Source organism: Micromys minutus, assembly GCF_963924665.1.
Source record: "Micromys minutus genome assembly, chromosome: 5".
Classification (NCBI taxonomy): domain Eukaryota; kingdom Metazoa; phylum Chordata; class Mammalia; order Rodentia; family Muridae; genus Micromys; species Micromys minutus.
This window is the reverse complement of record NC_137974.1, coordinates 86,846,339-86,870,488: the sequence shown is the minus strand read 5'-3', so window position 1 is coordinate 86,870,488 and position 24,150 is coordinate 86,846,339. Positions and strand designations below refer to the sequence as shown.

General features: G+C 42.7%; 1 protein-coding gene across 2 annotated transcripts; it reads left to right on the top strand.

The window, feature by feature from the left end:
- The first annotated feature begins 355 nt into the window (after nucleotides 1-355).
- RAB18 (RAB18, member RAS oncogene family) lies at nucleotides 356-23,734 on the top strand. 2 transcript variants are annotated; one of them, XM_080917530.1, is made up of 7 exons: nucleotides 356-489; nucleotides 4,396-4,451; nucleotides 12,565-12,626; nucleotides 18,190-18,262; nucleotides 19,620-19,738; nucleotides 19,996-20,062; nucleotides 22,276-23,734. In XM_080917530.1, exons 1-7 carry the CDS (start codon nucleotides 422-424, stop codon nucleotides 22,449-22,451), a joined length of 621 nt encoding a protein of 206 aa, XP_080773656.1. In that variant the 5' UTR covers nucleotides 356-421; the 3' UTR covers nucleotides 22,452-23,734. The 2 variants fall into 2 exon arrangements, with proteins under 2 accessions (XP_080773656.1, XP_080773657.1); XM_080917531.1 differs by lacking the exon at nucleotides 19,996-20,062.
- Nucleotides 23,735-24,150: the final 416 nt, after the last annotated feature.

Genomic DNA, 24,150 nt, shown 5'->3' with positions numbered 1-24,150 from the left:
ACATGGTACTGCTGTGCCTTACCTCTAGCTAAGACTTGTTTGTCTCAAAGGACCACTGTTTGCCCACCGCAACAGCTGCCTCGAGGCTGCATACGTAACACCCCAAGCATACAGCCGGAAGCGGGATGGGTTACGGCTGGGGCGGAGCTAGTGCCTGGAAAAAGGTAGGACTTACACGCAGCTCTGCCTATCTGCCCCTGCGCACTCCAGGAGCCACGCGGAAGAACGCCGGCGCTCCAGGGAGTGCGCAGACGCAGAGCCACTTCTGGGCGGAACCAGACGCTCTGTAGCCTCAGCTGCCCAAACATCCTGTGGGAGAGGGAGGCGGTGGTCACAGAGGTGCGCATGCGCTGGTCGCCTTTGCCGACACCGGGCAGCACTGACGGGCACGGGGGCAGGGTCGGAGTAGAGCGGGCGCAGGATGGACGAGGACGTGCTGACCACTCTGAAGATCCTCATCATCGGCGAGAGTGGGGTGGGCAAGTCCAGGTGAGGCGGTGCGCGGCGGGCCCTCGGCCTCTGGGCTGCGGGCTGCCCTCCCGGAACGGTCGCCGCGGCCCTGCTGGCTCCACCCTGGCCGGGCGCGCCGGGCACAGGCCTCGCATCAGGGTTTCTCACTGCTGGGAGTCTGGGCTCGGGCCTGACGCGACTCGGCGACCGGAGCCCGGCGGCCTGTCATCCCTAGATTCCAGCCTGTCTGTCTTCTCAAGAGTCCAGCCTGCCTGTCACCCTAGAGTCCAGCCGTCCTGTCACCCTAGAGCCCAGCCGTCCTGTCACCCTAGAGCCCAGATGCCTTTCACCCCTAGAGTCCAGCCAGTCGTCACCCCAGGAGTTGAGATCAATAGTAACTTTATCACTTTGTGATTTCCCTAAGAATTGACCTTCAGATATTTAATGTTCTACACCAGAAACATTGGTGACGTCTTAGGTCACATTCCTGGCCTGCTTTAGTGCGGCCTAGTGTTGCCTCTTTGTTTACGTATCTGTTTCTTTTGATTAGTTCGTCGTGAAGGAACTCTTTTGGGAACTGCTTGGAACTGACTTAAAACAGTGGGCTACCCTTCAGTGAGACTGTTCTGGCTTTGCCACATCATATAGACATGAAAGAAAAAAAAAAAACCCACTGTATGGTCTTTTACGCTTTGACTCAGTCTTTGGGGAGGGTTAGATTGGCAGCGGTGGTGTGTATTAGGTCGGAGGTGGACCTAGGTGGGTGTTGCCAGAGGTTACGTTTTCATCCAGGTCTGAACAAAGTTCTTCAGGTGAAGTCATCCTTGCCCTCTGATTATGAATGTTATTTGAGCGTCTCTTGATCTTTAAACACTATTTATGTCCTAGAGAGTTTTTGTTTGTTTGTTTTTTTTTTTTTAACGTTTTCTTATTTGACTCTACCTTGTGAGATCTTTCAAATAACTTTTAAGCACTTCATAAAGTTTTAAAACTTTAGGTACTTTAAAGTACGTGAAATCATACGAAATAAACCCAAATCTTTGTTTTTAATCATTTGTTACTCTGTAATAAATTCTTTCAGTGGCCCTGTCATGACACACTTCTGTGTACCAAGGCACTAATTAAAAGAACTTTCTATAAACATTCAGTGGTGTGTGTTCAAGTAACACAGGATATCTTCCTGATTACTTTTTGCACATTCTTGATGTACTGGATGTAGTTTTACTAGGAATCATACACCCTCGTGATTTTTCCATTTTTCTGCTTTTTACTTGTGAAAGAGCTCACATCGAGTTTGTCTTGTTGCTTTCTGTCTTTTAAAGTAAAGCGTGGTTGAGACAGGCCTGGCAACTTGCTGGTCCCAACCTAGGACTCCTCCTCCCTCAGCCTCCAGAACAGTAAGGTTACAGGCGTGTATCACCATGCCTGCTTACAGCTTGCTTTTGGAATCAAGACTAGCAGGTTGCCATCTCAGTCCAGTATGTGGTTGGCTGAGACCGTGTACTAAGTGGGTGAAGTTGAGGTATGTTAGGATTTACCAGAAGGCCAACCAGGGACAGTTGACTCTGTAACTGGAGATCCCTCTGTATTGTTGTTTTTATTTTATTTAGTTTCTAGAGACAGGTCTGGTTACATATTCTGGCTGGCCTGGCACTTATGTATGTAAGCAGCTTTGCCTGTCATTTACAGACCTCCTACCTCAGCCTCTCAAGTGCTAGGAATATAGGCACATTACACCAGGCCTGGTTCTCATTACGTTTTAAAGTGTGGTGAGTGAATTTCTCTTCTGTTTACACCCCTAGGCAATGTTATTAGGGTCAAACATACTTAAAGCCTTTTTTTTGGGGGGGGGTACCTAATAATGAATTATGAATTGCTCACTGAAAACTTTTAATAATTTTTCCATTTAAAACAATATTGGGCTAAACATAGTAGCACATGCTTTTAATCCCAGCATTTGGGAGGCAGAGGCAGGGCGATCTCTGAGTTCAAGGTTATTCTTCACCCCGGTCTACACAAAGAGTTCCAGGACAGCCTGGGCTACACAGAGAGAAACCCTGCCTCCAAAAACCAAACAACAGCAACGGCAAACCAGTATCGAGTTTAGGGAACTAGGGTGTCTGTGGTGCCCTGTGGCAAACAGAGGAGCCTTGACACCTTTGTGTGTATGACAGGAGTAGATGGCTAACAGAAGCCTTTGTCTTTTAAGGCGAGTCAGTAGAGATTTGCCGTAGCCGTAGTTCTGGACGGGTCGTTCTAAACAGCAGGCGTTTGTCTCTTCACAGAGCTAGATCAGGCTAGGCAGCAGGAGTGAGGACTCTGTACAGCAGAGGATAACCTTAGTCTGACCAGGTGGAATTTTCCAGGTTGGTTTGAGGCTGTTATTAAGTGACAGGAGGCATGAGGTGAGGTTTGTGAAGACGTGCTCTGTTTGGAGCCTTGAGTGATAACGGAGCAGTGTAGTGCTCCGTGGGGGAGCCTGGCTGGAGCAGAGTCTCAGACACTGCCAAGTCTACACTCAAGGCTGCGGAGTGTGTCACTTCCGGGGAGATACCGGGACCTGCTGTGTAAACTGCCGTTTCTAAGTGGATTCTGTTTTACAGTAAGAAATATAGATGAGCTGTAGTCACAGTGCTTCTTTATTGATTTTAAACATTTATTTTTATTTATGTGTTTGTGAGTGCAGGACCCTCAGAGGCCAGACGAGGGTGTGTGTTCCTCTGGATGTGAAGAGCACCAGGTCCTCTGTCCCACCGAGTCCCCCTTCTGTTTTTAATGTTTGGATGGTCACTCTTGGCCCAGGCCAGCCTGGGACTCACCATGTAACCCAGGTTCAAACTTGGAGTAATTGTTTGGTTTTGTTTGGTTTTATTTTTGCTTCAGCCTCTCAAGTTCTGACATTGGGACCTGGCTGTTAGTGTGGCTCATCTGCCAGTGCTACCCAGTGTCATTCGAAGTTAAATAAAACATTATGTCTGAGTGTTGTGCAGAAATCACTGGAGTTTGACCATTTTTTATTATGTTGAATGTATTGTGTCTTTTGTAGGAAATAAAAGAGCAGACCTGGGAAAGAGAGAGTTACTTTTTTACTATAATTGATAGTGTGGGGTTTGGAGACTACCAGGAAGCTGTTGTGTTCTGTGGATCCCTCTAGCAGCAGTAACCACACTGAGATGTTTGTTGGGCTCTCTGGAAACTCCTGCTGGTGGAATGGTGGACCTCAGGAGGCAGTTAGCTGTGTAAGTGGGGTGGGTGGGGTTAATGAAAGGCCACAGAGTTTATTCCTGAAGAGCCTCTAATCAGGGGCCCTTGTGCTTGCTGGTGAGTGAAGCTGGACTGGAACCTGCAGAGCCACAGCAGGTCTCTCACATGTCCGCCGGCAGCCCCTCATCCATCCTGTTACCCTGTTTGCACTGTTCCCCCACTGTAATTGCCAGTTATCTGTTGATTCCCTACGTTTCGGTTGGGGCTAATGAGTTTTCAAACTAGCCCAGTTCTTGTCAGATTTTTCCTTAGCAGCCCCGTGCAGTCGTAGTTGCCTTTCTGGGCTTTACCCAGCATCTACCTGCCTGTCATCCTTCTCCCTCTGTTTGATACACACCGTGATGTTTTATTCCTTGTTACAGTTTGCTGTAACCTTTCTGTTTTTATTTAATGTAAAGCAGTGAGCTTTTTTTATTCCAAGAGATTATTGTTCCCCTGCCAGCACACCAATACAGATTTGAACAAAAAGCAAACTGTTGGCTCTTCAGGGACTGTATAGGAGAGCATAGGGCGTATGATTGTTCGTGATTCCCTTAGTCCTGGCAGTCTAGTGCCCCTGCAGACCCACATCAGCTCTGCTGTCTGTGTCTAAGAATCCTGTGTGATAAGAAAAATGTCATAGATATTCGATGACTGGAAATAAAGAGTTAAGCTCCTAACCTGCTATTACCTCTCTTTCAGCCTGCTCCTGAGGTTCACGGATGACACCTTTGATCCAGAACTTGCGGCAACAATAGGTGAGCTAAGTTTGAAAGCCTTAGAAGTGCCACAAATGCCTGTGGGCTCTGTCTTTCCCTTCTCAGCACCCGGTACTTTCTGTGGAGATCTTGTCTGTAATACTTAGCTTTGGTACCCATAAGGCCTTGTCTCTTGTCACCTCATTAGCATTGCTGATATGATGGTTTACACACACATTTCAGTCCGGTTCTGTTTTTTATTTTGCAGCAGATAGAGGTAATTGGAATATTTATTGCATGCCAGCCAGTATCATTACGGTGGCATACAGTACAAACTTGTCTTTGTTACCATGAACCTAGCAATAGAATCTGCTAATTTTATACATGCGTGTGTACTTGAAACAGTCGTGAGTTATCGGGAGCAGTGATACACAGACCGTGTGAGCGCACAGATGCATGGAGGCCTGAGGCTAACCTCGGGTATCCTTCTCTGTCGCCCCCACCTTAGACATTGAGTCAGGACTTTTCTCTGAACCTGAGGTGCTTTCATCTGGCTAACTGATTGACCAGCAAGTCCTGAGATCTTTCTGTGTCTTTCTTCCTAAAACTGAGACCATTACAAGCCCCTCTCTTCCCGCTTACACAGCTAGTGCAGTGCTAATGGACCGCTTCCCCAGAAGCATTTAGGAACAAAGTTAGAGCCTGAAGGTGTCTTGTTGTCTAGACTATTAAAGAATCCTAATGTCATTGTTGGTGAAAGTAGGGCGTTCCTTTAAACTGGCTTCGCTTTAACTGAGTGAGTTATTTCAGGTGTAGACGGGAAGTAGAGAAGTCTGCACCCTCTCACACTCCATAATGTTAACACTTATCACTTCCACTTTATTCTTGTGTGTGAGCATGTGCAGTGCATGTGGTCGTGAGAGTATTCATTCTTCAGGCACTTGTTTCTTTGAGACGTGATCTCCCATTGGCCATGAAATTGCCAAAGAAAATAGACTGGCTGGCCAGCAAGCACCCTGGTCTTAGGTTTCTGTGCCTGTGATAAACTCCATGGAAAAGCAGCTTGTGGAGGAGAGGGATTATTGAGGAGGGAGGGGTTGTTGAGGAGGGGAGGGGTTGTTGAGGGGAGGGGTTGTTGAGGAGGGAGGGGTTGTTGAGGAGGGAGGGGTTGCTGAGGAGGGGAGGGGTTGTTGAGGGGAGGGGTTGTTGAGGAGGGAGGGGTTGTTGAGGAGGGGAGGGGTTGTTGAGGAGAGGAGGGGTTGTTGAGGGGAGGGGTTGTTGAGGAGGGTAGGGGTTGTTGAGGAGGGAGGGGTTGTTGAGGAGGGGAGGGGTTGTTGAGGGGAGGGGTTGTTGAGAAGGGGAGGGGTTGTTGAGGAGGAAGGGGTTGTTGAAGAGGGTAGGGGTTGTTGAGGAGGGAGGGGTTGTTGAGGAGGGGAGGGGTTGCTGAGGAGGGGAGGGGTTGTTGAGGAGGGGAGGGGTTGCTGAGGAGGGGAGGGGTTGTTGAGGAGGGGAGGGGTTGTTGAGGAGGGAGGGGTTGTTGAGGAGGGGAGGGGTTGCTGAGGAGGGGAGGGGTTATTTTGCTTATCCTTCCACATCAGTGGTCCAGGAAAGGTGGGGTAGTAACTCAGTAGAAACTTGGAGTCAGGAGCTGGTTTGGAGGCCATGGAAGACTGCTGCTTGATGGCTTTGTTCTCATGGCTTGCTCAGCCTGCTTTCTTATCCACCCAGTACCACCTACCCCAGGATGGCACTGCTTACCGTGCCTGGCTTTTCTTACCTGCGTCTTGGGGATGGAGTTCAGGTCTTACTGTGTTTGCAGGACGAGGTCTTTACTGACTTAGCCATGCCCCCAACTTGCGTTATCATTCTTATGCCGCGTCACACAGGGTTCGTGGTAAATACCTGCTGAAGAGAGTGTGCAGACTTGTCTGTCCTCTCTGAGCATCCAGGGAGTGTTTCCTAAGTGAAGGAGGGGATTTTGTCCATTGACAGAGTTCTTCAGCTGCTTCTCAGTACTCTGTTTAGCAAAAGGAAAGTTAGGCCTAAATTCTGATTTGAGACAAACAAATTTCGTCGTCTCCAAATTTCTTGACCCCTTCTCCCCCTAGCTCCTCTTTTAGGAAGATTCTCACACTAGCTCAGTTTGCCTTGGATCTCAGCACAAGCCCAGAGTGGCTTTAACAGTTCATTGGTCTTTGGTTGTCTGTCCATGTCTGTCAGTTTTGAAGACTGTTGGCCCGTTGCTTTGTACACTGCCCCTCATTTCACTTGCCAAGTGTGTTCCAAGGTAGTCTCCTTATGTAGGTTTTGTTGTTTGTTTTGATAGGAATCCCACAGAAATGCTTCTTACAGTGTTAGAGAGAGAGAGAGGTGTGGTGTGTGTTGTTGCGCTGCTGTTGGTGGCTTTTAGTCACACAAGTGCTGGACTTGTCTGTGATGGTTTTATTTTTCTGTTACAACTTTCCTGTGGAAGGGTGTTCTGAGACTGTATTTATGTCCCGTGTTTTCTTGTGGTTTGGGTTTTGTGCTCCTGTGTTAACCTGCAGCAGATAGGAAGATAGCGTGTGGTTCTGCCATCCCAGCTCTGGTTGTCAAGTGACTTTTCAAGTGCTGCACACATTGTTTCTCTGAATACAGACTCAGAGTGCCTCTACATTTTAAGTAGCTCTATCAGGCATCACTCAGCACCTTTGTGTCGTAGGTTTTACAATTTACCCCGTGTGTGCCGAAAGGCGACCATTTAAGATGTCAGCAAGCCAAACTCCATTCTGTTCTGGTTTTGATTGCTCATTTTCAACCATGCAGGAAAACGTACTGTCCAGAGCGTCGGCCGTTCGCTCCGTGACAGATAATAGCACCTGACAGGAGGGAAACTTGACTGACGTGAAGTTTGCACTGAAGAATTGTTCAAAATAAAAAGGGACATTTTAAACTGAAATAACTCGAGGACTCGAGCAGAATGACAGCCATCATGAACTGTCTATGTTCTAGAAAAGGCTACCTGTACCAAAACAAATTCTGAAATACTGCATGCTGATGAAATATTTATAATTTCTTCCCCAAATAGACCTTGTTTTTTAAATCTTCATATTTAGTATTAGATTACTTTCTGATTTCAATTGCAACCACTAGACACAGGGTTTCAAAGATAAATACAATTGGTTTAGTTGTTAATGGACTTGTGAAAATTACTGTTTTATACAAAATCAGTGTTTTGCTTCATAGGAGAGCAATTATGGACATACATCCTTACATTTCCATAGTACAGTTAGATTAAAATGTTTATCATGTGTAAAGAAACTTGTAAGATAATAGTTACATATAGTTACAACATCACAGTGGCATTTTCTCTTATTCTATGGTAATGAGCTAAAATAACAGAGGGAAATAAACTAGAAGACAGCTAAAAACCTTGAAGGCACAGGGCAGGTGGACTCAGTACCTGAAGCAGTAGAGAGACAAGCTTCAGCAAATGGGAGGAAGTAGAGAGGACACCACAGTACAGAAGGCTTGCCAAGATGATAAGCCGAGGACTCGGACAAGCCATGCCTGCAGACAGCTCTTCATCAGTGGAGGAGAGTTCTCCAACTCTAATCCAGTGGCTGTTGAGATGGTCCACTTCATACTACAGAATGTAACTGTCACCGTTTGCAGAGGTGTGTGGTGTCTGGTTGTGGTTTAATTTGGATTTCTCTAGTAACTGTTGATGTTGGGCATATTCAGTTCTAATTTGTTGCCATGTTTATTTTTATGTGTAAACTATCTGCATCTTTTACTATTTTTAATTTGTTGAATTGTTTTCTTTATTTTGTTTTAAATTTATTTTCATTCTTTTGCGTATGGGTTTTTTGTTCATGCACCATTTGTGTACAGGGCTGGTGGAGGCTAAAGGGGGCCTTCAGCCGTCTGGAGTCAGAGTTCTGGAATGAGAGTGCTGAGAGAAACCAGAGCTTCCCAGAGAACAAGTGCTCTTAACCATGACTCCGTCTCTCCAGCCCATGTTTTGTTTTCTTAGTGTTGAGAAAAGAGCTCTTTCTATATATTTAGCATGAAAGGGTTCTGTAGGCGTTACTTGCTTTGTAGGTATTTTTGATCTACTTTTTTGCTCATCATTTTTCTACCAGTGCATTTCTAAGTGCGCACATTACTGCATTGAAATTCAAGTTATCAGCTTTTTCATCTATGTGTAATGATCTCAGTGTTTTTTTTTTTCACCTAGCAGAAGGCCATACAATTTTCTTCCTTCCTTTTTTTCTTTATTTTTTTTTTATTTTGTTTGTTTGTTTTGCATATGGATATCTAGTTGTTCCAAAAGCATTGGCTGAAAAGAATATACACTGAATGTTTTCCTGCCCTTACAAAAGTGTCAGTTGTCTTTAGGTGTCTGTGTGTCTCTTAGTCAGGGTTTCTATTCCTGCACAAAATATCATGACCAAGAAGCAAGTTGGGGAGGAAAGGGTTTATTCAGCTTACACTTCCACATTGCTGTTCATCACCAAAGGAAGCCAGGACTGGAACTCAAGCAGGTCAGGAAGCAGGAGCTGATGCAGAGGCCATGGAGGGATGTCACTTACTGGCTTGCTTCCCCTGGCTTGCTCAGCCTGCTTTCTTATAGAACCCAGGTCTACCAGCCCAGGGATGGCTCCACCCACAATGGGCTGAGCCAGGGATGGCACCACCCACAATGGGCTGGGCCAGGGATGGCACCACCCACAATGGGCTGGGCCCTGCCCCCCTAGATCACTAGTTGAGAAAATGCCTCACAGCTGGATCTCATGGAGGCATTTCCTCAACTGAGGCTCCTTCCTCTGTGATGACTCCAGCTTGTGTCAAGTTGACACACAAAACCAGCCAGTGCAGTGTGTTTGTGTGTTTTATACATCTGTCTTTATGTCAGGATTTCACTGTCTTCCTTTCTGTAATTTTACAATAAATCTGTAAATCATCTATTGTCAGCCTCCCCATATTTTCTTCCAGAAGTGAGTTGTTTTGCTTCCTTGTGGACTTGAGATATTTTACATTTCATCAGCACCGAGGGGGGCGGGGAGAGAAGGAAGGAAGTAGCAGAGACTATAAATGCACAGCCTACCTGTCAGGTTACCCTTCCCCAGCAGGGCTCTCCCTTTCAAAGGAGTCCATTCTTCCAGCAGTGTTCCACCTCCTAAAAGTTGGGATCTCCAGACAGTGCTGCCAGACATCACAGGGTCAGTCACAGGCTCTGTCAGATTTAACAGTGAACTTTGGTTCTGGATAATAGGAGTTTAGTTTTGTTTCCCCTTTACTGTTAGCATACACAAATACTCTTAGTAGATTGTAACCATACCTGTAATCTTAGTGTGTGTAAAGCCAAGGCAGAAGAATTTGCTGCATGTTTTAGGGTACTCTAGGACTCTAGGCTCTAGGTTGAGGCAGAGTACAGAGAGAAGAAGAAATAATCTTGATTATTAATTTTTTATCTTCTAATCTGGTTGTTTCCTTTTTCTTCTTCTGTGTGTGTGTTGGCTAGTTTTATGTCACTGGAGAGGAGAGAGTTTCAACTGAGACAATGCCTCCATAAGATGTGCTGCAGGCAAGCCGTCTTCTTATTTTCTTAGTTATCAGTATGAGAGGAACAGTCTTCTGTAGATGGGGCCGTGCCTGGGCCCTCAGTCCAAAGATCTACTAGAAGGCAGTCTGAGCTAGACATGGGAAGCAAGCCAGAAAGCAACACCCCTCCCTGGCTTCTGCATCAGCTCCTGCCTCCCTTCAGGTCCCACCCTGAGTTCCTGCCCTCACTGCTTTTGATGATGAACCATGATCTGGAAGTTTGAATGAAGTGAATTCTTTCCTCCCCAATTTGCTTTTGGTCATTGTGTTTTCTCACAGCAATAGTGTCCCTAACTTAGACGCTCTGTGACTCTTGTAAATTCTAGGAGGTTTTTTGTTTTTTATTCTTGTTCCTTTAGATTTTTACAACCTGTGATATTTATTTATCTTACTTTCCTGGCTAAAATTATGTACGGGTTGGTGGCCTTAGTTCATAACTGACAAAAGAGAGAACATTCCTAACTTAAGTGTGATGTTAATTGTGTTTTGTGGATTCCTTTATCAGGTGAAGAAATGCTTTTCTGTCATAAGCTGTGACTCTGTTGCCTTAGAAATGCAAGCTTTTCTAACAGCTGCTCATTTCCTGTTTAACATGCTGAAGTGTGCAGTGTTTCGTTCCCAGCTTTAAGATGAGGCAGGTGGTTGTGGTCCATGTTGGTTTTTAGGATTTCCATTTGTGTTTGTGAAAGACATTGACCAGTTTTCTTTACCTCACACTCTCTGGCTCTGGTATCAGTGCGGTGGCTTAGAGAAGGGCAAGGGAGTAAGGAAGGATCCACTCCATTTCCTCTAAGACTTTGTTCAGAATCAAGTTAGTTGAGCTCACATGGGCCTCAGAGAGTTCTTTTTCTGGGTTGACTTTACTACAGAGTCACTTTCCTCAGTAGGTACAGGAGCTCTCTGGGTCAAGCATTTACTTGGCTGTTTTGTAGTTATGGAGGTCAGTGTTCATATTTATGCTGTGATGAAACATGTAGAACATGAGCTGTACCATTTTAACCATTCCCCACATATGTTTCACGTACATAGAAATAGGAGGAGGTTACTCCTAAAGTATGCAGAAGAGTTTTATTGTAGGTACAGGGAGAAAGCAGACTAGGGAAGAGTCCCAACTGAACATGGCTGGCAGACCACACTGGACCATGAGAGGAGAGAGCGAGTGAGTGAGCGGTGTAGTCAAAACAGCTGAGTTATACAGGAGCCAGGCTTGGAGCTTGGGGGAGTGGAAGCCCAGCACCCTGGGAAGGAAAGGGTTATGTAGAGGGAGGAGCACAGGTACTGAGTGAGTTTGTTCTCTGTTTGAGACCTAACAATAAGAAATTATGCTGGCCTAGTAAAGTCTCTAGGCCTGGGCAGTTGGCTAGGTTTCCAGTAGCAAGTGTGGGTTTCCTCCTATTGGGTGGTTTTATTTGTTTGTTTGCCATGCTAAGTTCATATGGTCATGGGACTTGTACTGGAGTATGGAAATACTGTCAGCAGTCATATCCTCAAAGAAGACTGCTTCTCTCTCCTCCAGCAATAACCTACTACCTGTAGCTCCTCAGTAAGGGGTGAGGCCTGGAGAAATCCTGCACGATTGGATAGAAGAGATTCTATGCTTTAGTTTTTCTTGGACTTTTTTATCAGCACTGCCATTTTATTAACTATTGCTTGTTTCCCCCATAAGCAGAGCTTGATCAATTCCTTTATTTTATTGAATAGGTTATATAAAACCTTTTATATTTCAGGGGGAAAAAGTTGAATTCATAAGACAAGGGGTAGGTAGCCCTTTTATATGTGTGTGTGAGTGCTCCAGCCACCTACAGCTAAGATCTGGATTTGTGGCTGAGTTTGGTAGATAACACCCGTTTTTATTAATTTTAAGCTTTTGAGAATTTCATGCATGAATATGTTGTATGAACATCTTTCTACCTTTCCCTCTTCAACTCATCCCATGCCCCTCTCATACCTCCTCTTGAATTCATGACTTGTATATTTAAGTTATCATTACCCACACAGCGTCTACTGAGTTTACTTAGTTACCAGTATGCACTTGTGTTTAGGCCCAGCCACATTGGATTAGAAGCCTGTCAGAAGGGTTGTCTCTGAAACCAATTTTCCTCCTCTTAGCAGCCATTGACTCTGGTAGTCTTCATCTAGAGACACAGCCTTATAATATTGTACCAACTCTGTGTTGGTGTGTCAGGCAACCATATTGCTGTCGGTGTCGCGCCCTTGTCATGGGTAGACAGCACTATGAACAAAGATGAATGGAGTTCTAGAAAACAGCCACGATCCACAATCAGCAAAAACTGCTCGTTTGCAGATTAGCATTTCAGTCGTAGCTGCTGGTTTTCAGTGTACACAACAGTCGTCCGAACTGAATCTGAGCTTTCCTGTTTGGAAGCACAAGTAGATGTCGTGGATCCTAAAGCTCTTCCCATTTATACCATCAGTCCTGAATATTGATAACATCAGCCTTCAGGTCTAGAATTTTCAGAATTTAGGCACTTAATAAAGTATTTTACTATTTTTTTCTGGTTTTCTTTATAATGAATGTAGAAATCATATTTTACTGATGATTCACCAGAATTTTCATTTCTTCAAGGTGTTGACTTTAAGGTGAAAACGATTTCAGTGGATGGAAATAAGGCTAAACTTGCAATATGGGTAAGACTTTTTAAAATGTACTTTATAAAAATTGTTTTTATTTTATTTCTGTGTATGTCTGTATGCCTGTGTGCAGGATTTATGGGAAGTTATGAGTTGTCAGCTATGGATATTGGGCGTCAACTCCGGTCCCCTGGAAGAGCTGTGCCTTAGTTAGGGCTTTACTGCTGTGAAAAGACACCACGACCAAGGCAGCTCTTAGAAAGAAAAACATTTATTTGGGGCTGGCTCACAGTTTCAGAGGTTCAGTTCATCGCCATCATGGTGGGAAACATGGAGGCGCACAGGCAGAGTATGGTGCTGGAGAAACAGCTGAAAGTTCTACATCAGCATCAGCTGGCAGCAGGAAGAGAGGCACAGTGGACCTGGCTTGAGCATCTGAGTCCTCAAAGCCCACTCTCAGTGACACTTTTTCTCCAACAAGGCCACGCCTCCTAATAGTGAGCCTTTTCATTTAAACACCACAAGTTGCTTAGTGCTCTTGACACACAAACCATCTCTAGTCCATAGTATGTACTTTCTACTTTTTTTATTTAACATTTTGTGTGTGTGTGTGTGTGTGTGTGGGTGGGTGGGTGTGTGTGGGTGTTTCGCCTACATGTATATCTGTACCATGTATGTTCCTGGTGCCAGGCCAGAAAGCTAAAAGGTGTCAGTCAGATCCTCTGGAACTGGAGGTATAGACAATTGTGAGGTACAGCCTCTCCAGGTAGTACTTTGCAACAAAACAGAACTGGTTTTATTTACGTTTTATAGGTGAATGGGCAATTTGTATTAAATAGCTTTTTTTCCCCTGGGAGATTAGACAATACTGAAAGGATGTATAGTAATGATAATTGCATCTTATAACTGTAATTGGCTAGATGCTTTTAAAATATTTTGAAATGTATAATGCCTTTAGAATATTTCAAAATAGGACAGATTATTAAATTTTCCTGTAGTGTGCCAGGAAGGTTGCTGTTGTCAAACATGTCCCATTATAGTCTTTCAGAGAAGAGTGGCCACTCAGGGACAGTTGCAGACCGAGCAGCAGGCTCTCCTGGTTGTGTCATGTGACTCGTCTTCCTGCGGTTTCTGAACTGTTGGTCTGTTTGTCCCTCCTCAGAGTGTGTTAGTATCAATAGGAACAGTACTGTCTAACCGCAGGCACTGAAAATGCTGCTGTGACGTCATAAACCATTTTGAGCGTTTACCAGTTCTGGCTTTTGTATTAAGCTTCAGCTTCCTGTGTTTTATGGCTGGACTGTGATCTCTTTCTGCCCTTGTTGCTTATTGCTTTGTGAGGTGAACACTGGGGTCACAGGGACATTTTCACCTGGGGAGCGTTGTTCCCACTTTGTTCTATGGTCACTTTCTACTTCTGTGCTTCAGGAAACAGTCATTTGTATTGTTGAAGAGGCATCTTTGCCATAGGCTTTTTCATATTTTTAAAACATTGGTTTCCCTGTTGTTGGGAGCCGCTTGTGCCCCCCCAAACATGGCGCCGGCTTCCCGCCGATGACTCAGCAAACAGAGCTGGTGCCCAGCCTGAGAGACGTAGTACGCATGTACCACAGACATCACAGCCTGCTCTTGGGGCATGCTAATGAGTTACTGGAGGGGGCACCAATCAGGTAGTGACACGAGTCTCCTGGGCATTTATAAGCAGTGCATTTTTCTTCCACGTGGTCCCCTGCTCAAGAGTATTGTACAATAAAGGTTGTTCGCAGAAGAATCCTGTTGCCACGCGTAGTTCTTGCTGGCGAGACGTTAGGCGCACGACACCCTGTGACCAGAACAATAATAACAGTAGGGAATCAGTGGAGAAAAAGTTTATCTTCATTACTGTGTTCTTATTTGTGAACATACTTTAAAATACCAAGACTTGTGATATGTGCTACTAAATTTGCACATAAGCCATTTTGCAAAGAAAGGAGTCTATCTTGTGTTTTGAACCAGTTCCATTTGCATGTGAACGTGCATTTCTGTCTCTCTGATCACCTTTTACTTGTATTTCTATTTGAGTATATTTTGATTTGATCATATATGCAAATGAATTACTTCTACTCATAGTCCACTTTATATACGAACATTTTTTTTTTCCGTGAAGTAAACATTTTACATAAAGAGCTATGTCTTTTGTAAACATAATTTGACATGTAAGGACTGGTAGGTACTTTCATGCTGGTTCTACATCTTCATAATAGAAGTAGTCATATCAGATACATAAAGCCTCAAGTTTTCTAGGAATAATGAGATTTTATGACTTCTGTATTTTTAATGCTTAAACATCAAATACTGAAACATCTGTTTACTTTCAGCTGAATTCTTACTATAATAAAGAACTAGTCCATCTGAAAAATTAAATCTTTACATAATAAAAATGTTGGTTCTTTGCTTATTATGTTTTTCTACTCTGTTATTTATTTAAAAATATTGCTTCAGGACAATATGTGCTTGTATTACTTTGCATATGCATAGATGCCCTAGACTTCTGCCCTGTGCAGCACCAGTTGGTCACGGCCCTCAGAGCTTGCTGATGAGGTGGCACTGGGGGGGGGTCTCTTGCCGCTTCAAAGCTTTTCAGTATTTGGTTTCTTTATAGCATCTGCATATCAGACAGTATACAAAATGTCTGAATATATAGTTTGCTCTAATTATGCTGAAGTTGGTTTATAGAAAGTTGGTGAATGAGCTCCTCTCCTTGTTAGCTAAGTAGCCCTGCCCCCACTGCTCCCAGAATGCTCATGCATCATTACCACACAGCCTCTAGGAGCTTCTTTTCTCTTCCTTTCTGCACACTTGCTTCACTTGGACGCTCTGAGTCATATTATTTGCCTTTCTAGAGCTTTCTAGAGTTTTCTAGAGCTTTCTCAGCCCTTGGGTTTGATCCCAACTATCTTTAGTAATCTCTAATTTCCTTGCCTTGCCCCATTTGAAAATAAAACCATAATATACAAAAGGATTGACCTCTTTCATCTGAACAAAGATGTCAATATATTTAATACATACTTCTTATTTTGAAGACAAATACAAGCAAAAGTTTAATTTATAATAAATTTATACAGTTTATTATAATTTAGTACACAGTTATTATAAATCTAGTCTAATGCTATGGTGCAAGATTTTGGATTTTACCCCCAAAATTATCATACCGAAACCTTTGTATAAGTGAATTTAAAAATGCCAAAATTTTAACATTTGGTCCTTGTTAAATTTTCACAAATTGTCAAAATTACGTGTGTGTGTGTGTGTGTGTGTGTGTGTGTGTGTGTGTGTGTGTGAATAAATGAATGAGGGCACACAGCACATAGCATGCTTGTAGATCAGGAACGTCTACTTTCTACTACCATGGGATTCCTGGATTAACCCCAGGCAATTTTTACCAGCTGAACCATCTCACCCAAAGGCAGTTTTTGAAGTTGTTCTTAAGAGTTCATGCTAGATTGCCCTGTGCTAAGTCTAGAAATTAAATATTTAAAATTTTTGGTTTACAACTGATCTTTATGAAACTTCTTCAATTGTGAAACAGTTTTGCTGTCAACAGCTTTTTTTTTCTGTTCCTTCTCTTTCAAAACAAAGATAAAAACAGCACTAAAGAAAGAAAGAAAGAAACAAACAAACAAAAAACTAGACTATTTGAGTCTTTCTTAGGATGGAATTCTGAGAATTCCAATATTGTGGATGCTTAATGCTGCTAATTTATTATTATTGTTGTATGTAAATAAGTTGTTTGAAATTGAATCTCACAATAACTTGTCTTTTTGTAGCATAATTTTTATGTTTGCCTGCATGTATTTCTTCGTACCAAGTGTATATTTGGTGTCTCCCCGAGACCATAAAAGGACACTTGATTCCCTTGGAACTGGGGTTAACTGCATGGGAGCTAGGACCTGAACCCTGTCTTCTTCAAGAGCACCAAGTTCTCACCTTCAGAGCCATCTCTCTAGCCCGTATTTTACGTTTTTAAATAAAATTCTCTTAAGTAGGTGCAGATTTAAGTCTGTGACCACTTGATAATATCTATTTTCATGGCTTTCGATGAAATTGATTTCATGTGTGATTAAAAATCTTAAGTCCAACATGACAAAACCGCTTTATTCAGTTGCATTCTTTGTGGTGGATTGGAACCAGTTGCATTCTCTGTGTGGCAGAATTAGACACTTAAGTTGTGTCATGGATCCCAATTGATTTCTTTTACAAACTCAAGCCTTGTTACTTTCTAGTTTTGTCGTGATTATTAAAAGTCGTCACTGACATCAGTCAATTTGTTTTTGATGGTGAGGCTGCTTGGTGAAGCATTAGTTTATTTAATTGCTTTTTAAAACTTAAGCATTTATGCAAATTGAGTGATTTGCAGGAAACTTTGAAGCATCAGGAATTCAAGGAGAAATTGGGTTTCCACTACAATTTTCTGTTCAGAAAATTTACCTGTGTTATGTCTTTATTGAAACAAATGTAGCAGAGCTCAAGGTAGCTTTTGGGAGCAAGGATAGTCCATTTGTGTTTGAAAGAGTGGCCTGTATTCAAATCACCTGGAAGTGATTTCCTTAAATACTCTGTTGTCTTAGCAGCTTTCTTTTCTCCTGGTTGCTGCACCTCTAGTTACTGTTCCAGAATTCCTCTCCAGTCTTCCTGTGCCTTAGAGCTTATGGGCTCTTGTGATGTCTGCAGGAGTTTGTGCTTGCTCCATAGCCAAACTTTCCTGTGCACAAGACCCTGGCAGCCAAGATGAGGTGTGGTATGCATCTTCTCTGCCTTCCAACTCACCTCCCCTCAGTGGGCCAGACAGGAAACATTTATTCTGCCCACCCTTAAACTGGGCCATCTAGAGATCCCTCAAAGAAGGGGCCTGGCTGCTTTTCAAACTTTAGTGGCCCTTTCATAATAATGCGGAGTATAATGGGCCGAAGCAGCAGTTTGCCGCATGCAGCCCTACCTACAAGGGCTGAGATACTTGGAAATGTAATTGAGGGTTCTGGAAAGAAGACCAGAAAGGACCCAGGCCTGGGAGAAGATGAAATTAGTCCCATCCTTCCCCCCACTTTCTGACTCTGTCCCTCTTTCCCTTCCTCCTTTCTTTTCCTCCTCTTCTCCTCTTTCCTCTCTGTATTGCTTTATATATTTTAACTAAGAAAAAACGCAGCATTCTTTTTAAAAGCATAACATTAAAATCCCTTCCCTCAAACACAATACTCATGTACTCTTTAAACCAGTAGCCCTCGGCGTCACTTCTTCATCGGAATAACCTAGGAAGATTGTTTTTTCCTGTTTCTAACCTAGATTGATTCAGCCAGAACCTTTAGGGATTAGACATAAATTTCCCCGATAATTTGATTGTGTGGCTGAAGTTAAGAGTCATGACTTTCAAAGAAATGTGTTTTCATGTTTGATTAAATATTGTGAGAGTAATGGCAGAGAGATGACCTAATGTTAATTATTTTTACTTATGTAACATGAGTAAACATATTTAATCTTCAGGTGTTTTTAATGTGTTTCTGACTTTCTTGAATATGTTCAGTTGCATTAAAGATATACTATTTACACTTTGCTTTACTTAGTAATGATTGCTTCTCATTTCCAGGATACAGCAGGTCAAGAGAGGTTCAGAACATTAACTCCCAGCTATTACAGAGGTGCACAGGGAGTTATATTGGGTAAGTATTTTACTTTAATACACGCTTTTAAATACTAGCCATTGGAGTTTCTAATGTAGGAAAATCAGCATTTTCACTTTCTTTAGCGCTACTTTTTTATTTTGTGTGTTCAGATATATGTACTTTTAAGTGATACTTTATTTGATATTATCGAACATTAGACTAAACTTTTTTTTCAACTCTGAAAATTTTAAAAAGAGAAGACTATTATTTTTGGTTTAAAAAATATTGATGAGAATATAAATTGAAAATGAAGCCACATCTTTCCTAGAGCATTATCAAAACTAGTCCTCATTCATCAGTAAATTAACACTTGCTTCAGTCTGTAAAGAGAGTATTTGTTACTCAGTAGAATCTGTCTTTATCAAAAAGTAGCACTAACACCATTAAGGATTCATATTCAATCAAAATTAGAAAACAGAAAATTTGGTTTCCAGATAATCTGCTAAGAAGTTCATAGATATCCTGCATTTGGCTGTGCTGTTTTTAAGGGTAGCAAACAGTTTGAAGTCGAGGCTGTTTATGACTGAAGATGACACAGGACAAAGGTGACAGTGGAGGCCATGCAGGATTACTTTCACTCAGGGTCTGTTGGAGTTAGTGTTGCTCTTGCTGTGAGGAAGCACCACGCCAAAAGCAAGCTGGAAGGAAAGGGCTCGTCTGTCTCACACGTCTGCATCACGGTCCATCATTGGAAAAAGTCAGGACAGAATTCAAAGAGGGCAGGAACCTGGAGGCAGGAGCTGATGCAGAAACCATGGTGGGGTGCTGCTTACTGGCTTGCTTCCTGTGGCTTGCTCTGCCTGGACCATCAGTCCAGGTTTGGCAATACCTACAGTGGTCTGGGCCCTCCCATATCAGTCACCGTTTAGGAAAGTGCTCTACAGGCTTGCCTTCAGCCTGATCTTATGGAGGCATTTTCCTCACTGAGATGGCCTCCTCTCAGAGATGCTAGCTTGTGCTGCAGTGACAGCACAAGGAAGCACAGTCACTACACCTACTGTCTTGAATTTTGCAAATTCTGATCCTTGTTATAAAACGTAAGAGGTTAACAGATGTATAAAATCATATCTTATTTTGATATTACAATTTAGATTAAGTTACCTTGTCCTTGGATGGCCTTTCCTTATCAAGCTGCAGCTTTGTTGTAACTGAGTGTCAGTTGTAACTGGATATAATTTCCCTTCTGACACTGCGTGTTAACCATTTAAGTTTGTTTTAAGTTTTATAGTAAGCAGTGAAGGATTAATATAGAACAGACTGACTTATACACCACTGTTAGCTTTTAGTGACTATGAAAAGTAAATCATCGCTTATTTGTGTGACTTTTAAATTAGTGGTTTTGCTTTTATTTCAGTCTATGATGTCACAAGAAGAGACACCTTTGTTAAACTGGATAATTGGTTAAATGAATTGGAAACATACTGTACAAGAAACGACATAGTAAACATGCTAGTTGGAAATAAAATTGATAAGGTAAAAAAGCAGACACGACATTTGGGTAGCTCTTCTGTGGGAGGGGAGAGGAGGAGGTAAGAGATTTGAACCCAGCACTTCTGCATGTTAAACACATATGTACCGTGAAGTGAATCTATATCCCAAACCATTTTAGTTTTGTCTTGTTAACTTGTCCAGGCTGGTCCCCAAATTAAAATCCTCTTGGCCTTGTAAATAATTGGGAGTATAGCAGCCATACGGTAGCAGCCTTAAAACACACTGCTTTTGCCTTGTAGGAGAACCGTGAAGTTGATAGAAACGAAGGCTTGAAGTTTGCACGGAAGCATTCTATGTTGTTCATAGGTAAGTGTGTAAGTGAACACTTCTAGTCTTAAGGAATAATTTTTAAGAAGGGATTTTGTTGAATATTTCCTTAAGGAATCATAATATATATGTATCATTGTTATCTTATGATACAAAGTCTAACAGTAGAGTGAGATTCCTTTTCTCCTATTTCCACTAGTACACAGGGCATCAGCACCAACTGGGAATTTCATACTAATACAAATGTTTCACTCCAGGTCTTGTCCCTATTTTTAAGTTGGAATCTAAATCTTAGTGCTGTCTTTGTATGGTTTTTATGCTTTAAAATTTGGGGCACAAGGTTGGCAAACTAAAACATGGACCATTCCCCCCATATATTAAGGACAGGCGTGCTTGTTAATATAGTATTTTATAGTACATGTGGCTGCTTTTGTGCTGTGGGAATGTTTGGTACTTCTCTTCAAGCCATGGCTCACAAAGCCAAAAATACAAAAATTCTAGCCTTTTGCAGACGCTTGTCACCCTTTCTAGAGGAGCGGCCTCACTGTACCTGAGTCACCTGTGAACTTTTTCTCTACTGTTACAGGACCAAATGTTTCTCAAACATAAGCTCAGCTGGAGGGGGGGGGGGCAGCTCAGCAGGAGAGCGTGCTTATACTCCTGAAGATGACCTAAGTCCCAGTCCTATGTCGGTGACTCAGAGATCAGGGAGATGGCTTCTGCCAGCAGTAGCACATGAGTTTGCATGTACGAAGGAGAACACACACACACACACTCTCTCTCTCTCTCTCTCTCTCTCTCTCTCTCTCACACACACACACACACACACACACACACACACAGTCTTGCTTAAAAACAATTACCTACTCTGATTCTGATGTGGCAACAAATTTAGGAATTACTGACCTAGTAAATTCAATTATTCAGATAGTAGGAGCTTACAGGTGGACTTGAAGACTTCTGTGTGGACAGAGCAGAATGTAGAAAGTGGCTGGTCTGCTGCTGTTCTGAAGGGAATTGGATGATTGCTGCTATCCCATATTCCATGATTTATTTCCCACCCTTCCTGAGCGTGGAGGATGGAGCACTGGACAGACAGACGAATGCTCTGCCCTCCTGGAGCTTGTCTTCTAGTGCAGAAGTCAGGTTTAATAAGCAAGCAGTGCTCTGTAGAAATGAAAGGTGGCAAGGACAGACAGTGACCACTCAGGAAGCTTTTAACTTGGTGTGCTGCTGCGCAGAGATGTCAGCATACCACCTAGCTGTGGGACAACAGACGTCCTTGCAGAGGTTGGGTAGTGCAGTATGTTTTAGAACAGGAAGGAAGCACTTGGAGGAGGCTCTGTGACGTGAACGTAGGAAGCTGGGTCTTCTGTGGCCCTCAAGCAAAGTTCTGTGAGTCCCAGGAAGTCAGGGAGTCAGGTGAGGTTATCGTGCTCCGCTTGGCCAGCAGAGGCAGGTGCCATCTAATCTGGATTTTGTTTCCATGGCTCCATAAAGGGCACGGAACAGTCAAGATTCCTCTTAATTCTCCTGTCTCAGTGGCATGTCACTCAGCCTTTCAGCTGGCCCCTACTGCAGTTTCTTAGACGTTGGTCTTCAGCCCTTCTGGACCCACATTTTTGAAACAGTCACGCCAGTCACAGCATTTTAATGCCACCCAATCACCTAGGCTATCTATAGGATATCTGGACACTGTCTTGTCCTGTGTCTAAGTAAACTGTTGAGTCCCACTTCCCCACACCAGTCTGCTTTACCTCAGTCTGCCACAGCAAATGACAGGAGTATGAGCCACACTAAAAACCTGGAGGCGTCTTTAACTGTTCCCTTTCCTTAGTGTCCTGTTAGCTCTGACACTCGGAATACCTCCCAAAGACATCAACTTTGCATGACCCAGTGTGGATGACAGCACAGGCTCATTCCTCTGGGCCACAGAATGCTGTCTGCATCAGGGTCTCATTTGAAGAATTCAATGAAAATCTAAGAAAAATACTTAAGACACAGTCAAGTCCCACAAATCGTCACTGCCTTATTGTAACCCTTAGGGCTAAGCTGATAAACTAGTGGGCAGAGCTGAGGTTGCTCTGTGTGGGGAGTGGTGAAAATTTATTAGTTTGTAATTACTAATGTAGCAAAACTTTGTGATTTGATTGTTAGTATCTTATAGGTTTCTGTTTATGCCATAATGACTGTCTAGAAGCAATGAGACTGTGCAATAAGAAACACACTGTGTGCTTTTCCTTGACTTCTAGAGGCAAGTGCAAAGACCTGTGATGGTGTTCAGTGTGCCTTTGAGGAGCTTGTTGAAAAGATCATTCAGACACCAGGACTGTGGGAGAGTGAGAACCAGAGCAAAGGAGTCAAGCTGTCACACAGGGAAGAAAGCCATGGAGGAGGGGCCTGTGGTGGTTACTGTTCTGTGCTATAAACTCTGGGATTCCAGCTCTTGCATTGATCAGATAGTGACATCTTTCTGTATATAAACTCTTAACTGCTATTAGGGACCCTGCGGTTTGCACATAACTGTTCTTATCATGGCAGTGAGTACTTGCAAGAAACCCCCTCATGGCTTTCCCAGGTCGAATGGTATGCTCAGCATGCACAGTTTGCAGTCTGGAGGGTTTTTTTTTTTTTGGGGGGGGGGTGTTGTTTTTGTTTTTTTGGTGTTGTTTTTGTTTTTGTTTTTGTTTTTTTAATGTAACGTAAAATACATGTACCTTCATGAGTACATTTGATTTTATGACTTACATTTATCATGTCATTTTAAAAACCATCTGTCTAGTATGTTGCTGCAGGTCTGCTTTTGTTCTCCCTTTGCTTAATGACTGAATTACTTGGTATGTACAACCAGGAGGTTCCCCTGAGGAATAACAAAGCACGATTCACAGCATTTCTAATGTTGTCATCTTAGTACTAAGGAAAAGTCTCAGCCCAGAATAGCCCAGGCCAATTCATAATTAACTCTCTATTTGTTCTGATAATGCTTCCAAAATAGTATTGCTAAGTTAAGGAAGTTTGGCATTTTAATTTACTTCAGAGATTAGCTCAGTTACCCAGGCATTAACCCTGTGGTGCACACACTGGGTTCCTGATGTTGGTACGATGGTTTGGTTACATGGCATCCGGCAGGCTTTCCACCATTTGGGTTTCAGAAGAACACGAACAGCATATTATAGCTCCTTTGATACTTCCACTTTTAAACCAACACGCTTTTTCACAGGTGTTGGCAGTGTTCGTCCGGGTGCCTCAGCTGTACCTTGTTGTGTAATGACTGTATCTTATGGCTTCCATAAATGACTAGTTGCTATTCAGAACATATTTTTGTGATTTGAACATGGAGAAGAGAAACACTAAATGACAATTTGAGAAAGATGTATTGTTCCAAGTTCTGACTGGCGGGGAGATGCTATTGTTGTGAGATTGTTGATAAGTTACTGTAACAAGTAGCCACTAGTTTATTAAAAACAACCTGTACAGATTAATAAACCTTTTCCACAACACTCAGTTTTCTAGCTCCTCGTTATGATACATGGTATGTCTTCTCACGCAGACAGTATTTCATTTCGTTGACCTCTGCTGTTTATGCTTCGTAAGTAAAATGGACATAAGACTGGTCACTGTATTGTCCCTTATTAAGATTTCAATATTAATTTTTACAGTTTATTATCTATGTACAATGGTGAATGATAAACATTTTGTGTACCTTTGCAATATGTGTGTTAATGTGTTTATTTTAGACTGGTTTCTTTCTGAATAGGGTGTCTTCATATGGAAACCTCACATCAAGTCATTTATACTTGGTAGTCTACATGTGATTAGAGCTTTTATACATTCTGTACATTTTTATTAAATGTAAGACTTTTGCTTCTATAATGTTAGAGGAAGGTAGCTCACACATGCATTTATAATTTAGTCACATTACATTAAATTTTAGATTTATGTACATTTTGTGTCTTGTCTATCTTAATAAGACTCTGCTTGTTCTTGCTCTGTGAGTTATGTTGTCTTCATTACCATTGGGTTGTCATCTTGATTTGATCAGAACTTGAGCATATGAGTCACATGAATATAACTTTTAAGATTTGATTGTGATGCCTGGAGAGACGGTTCACTCAGCAGGGTACTTG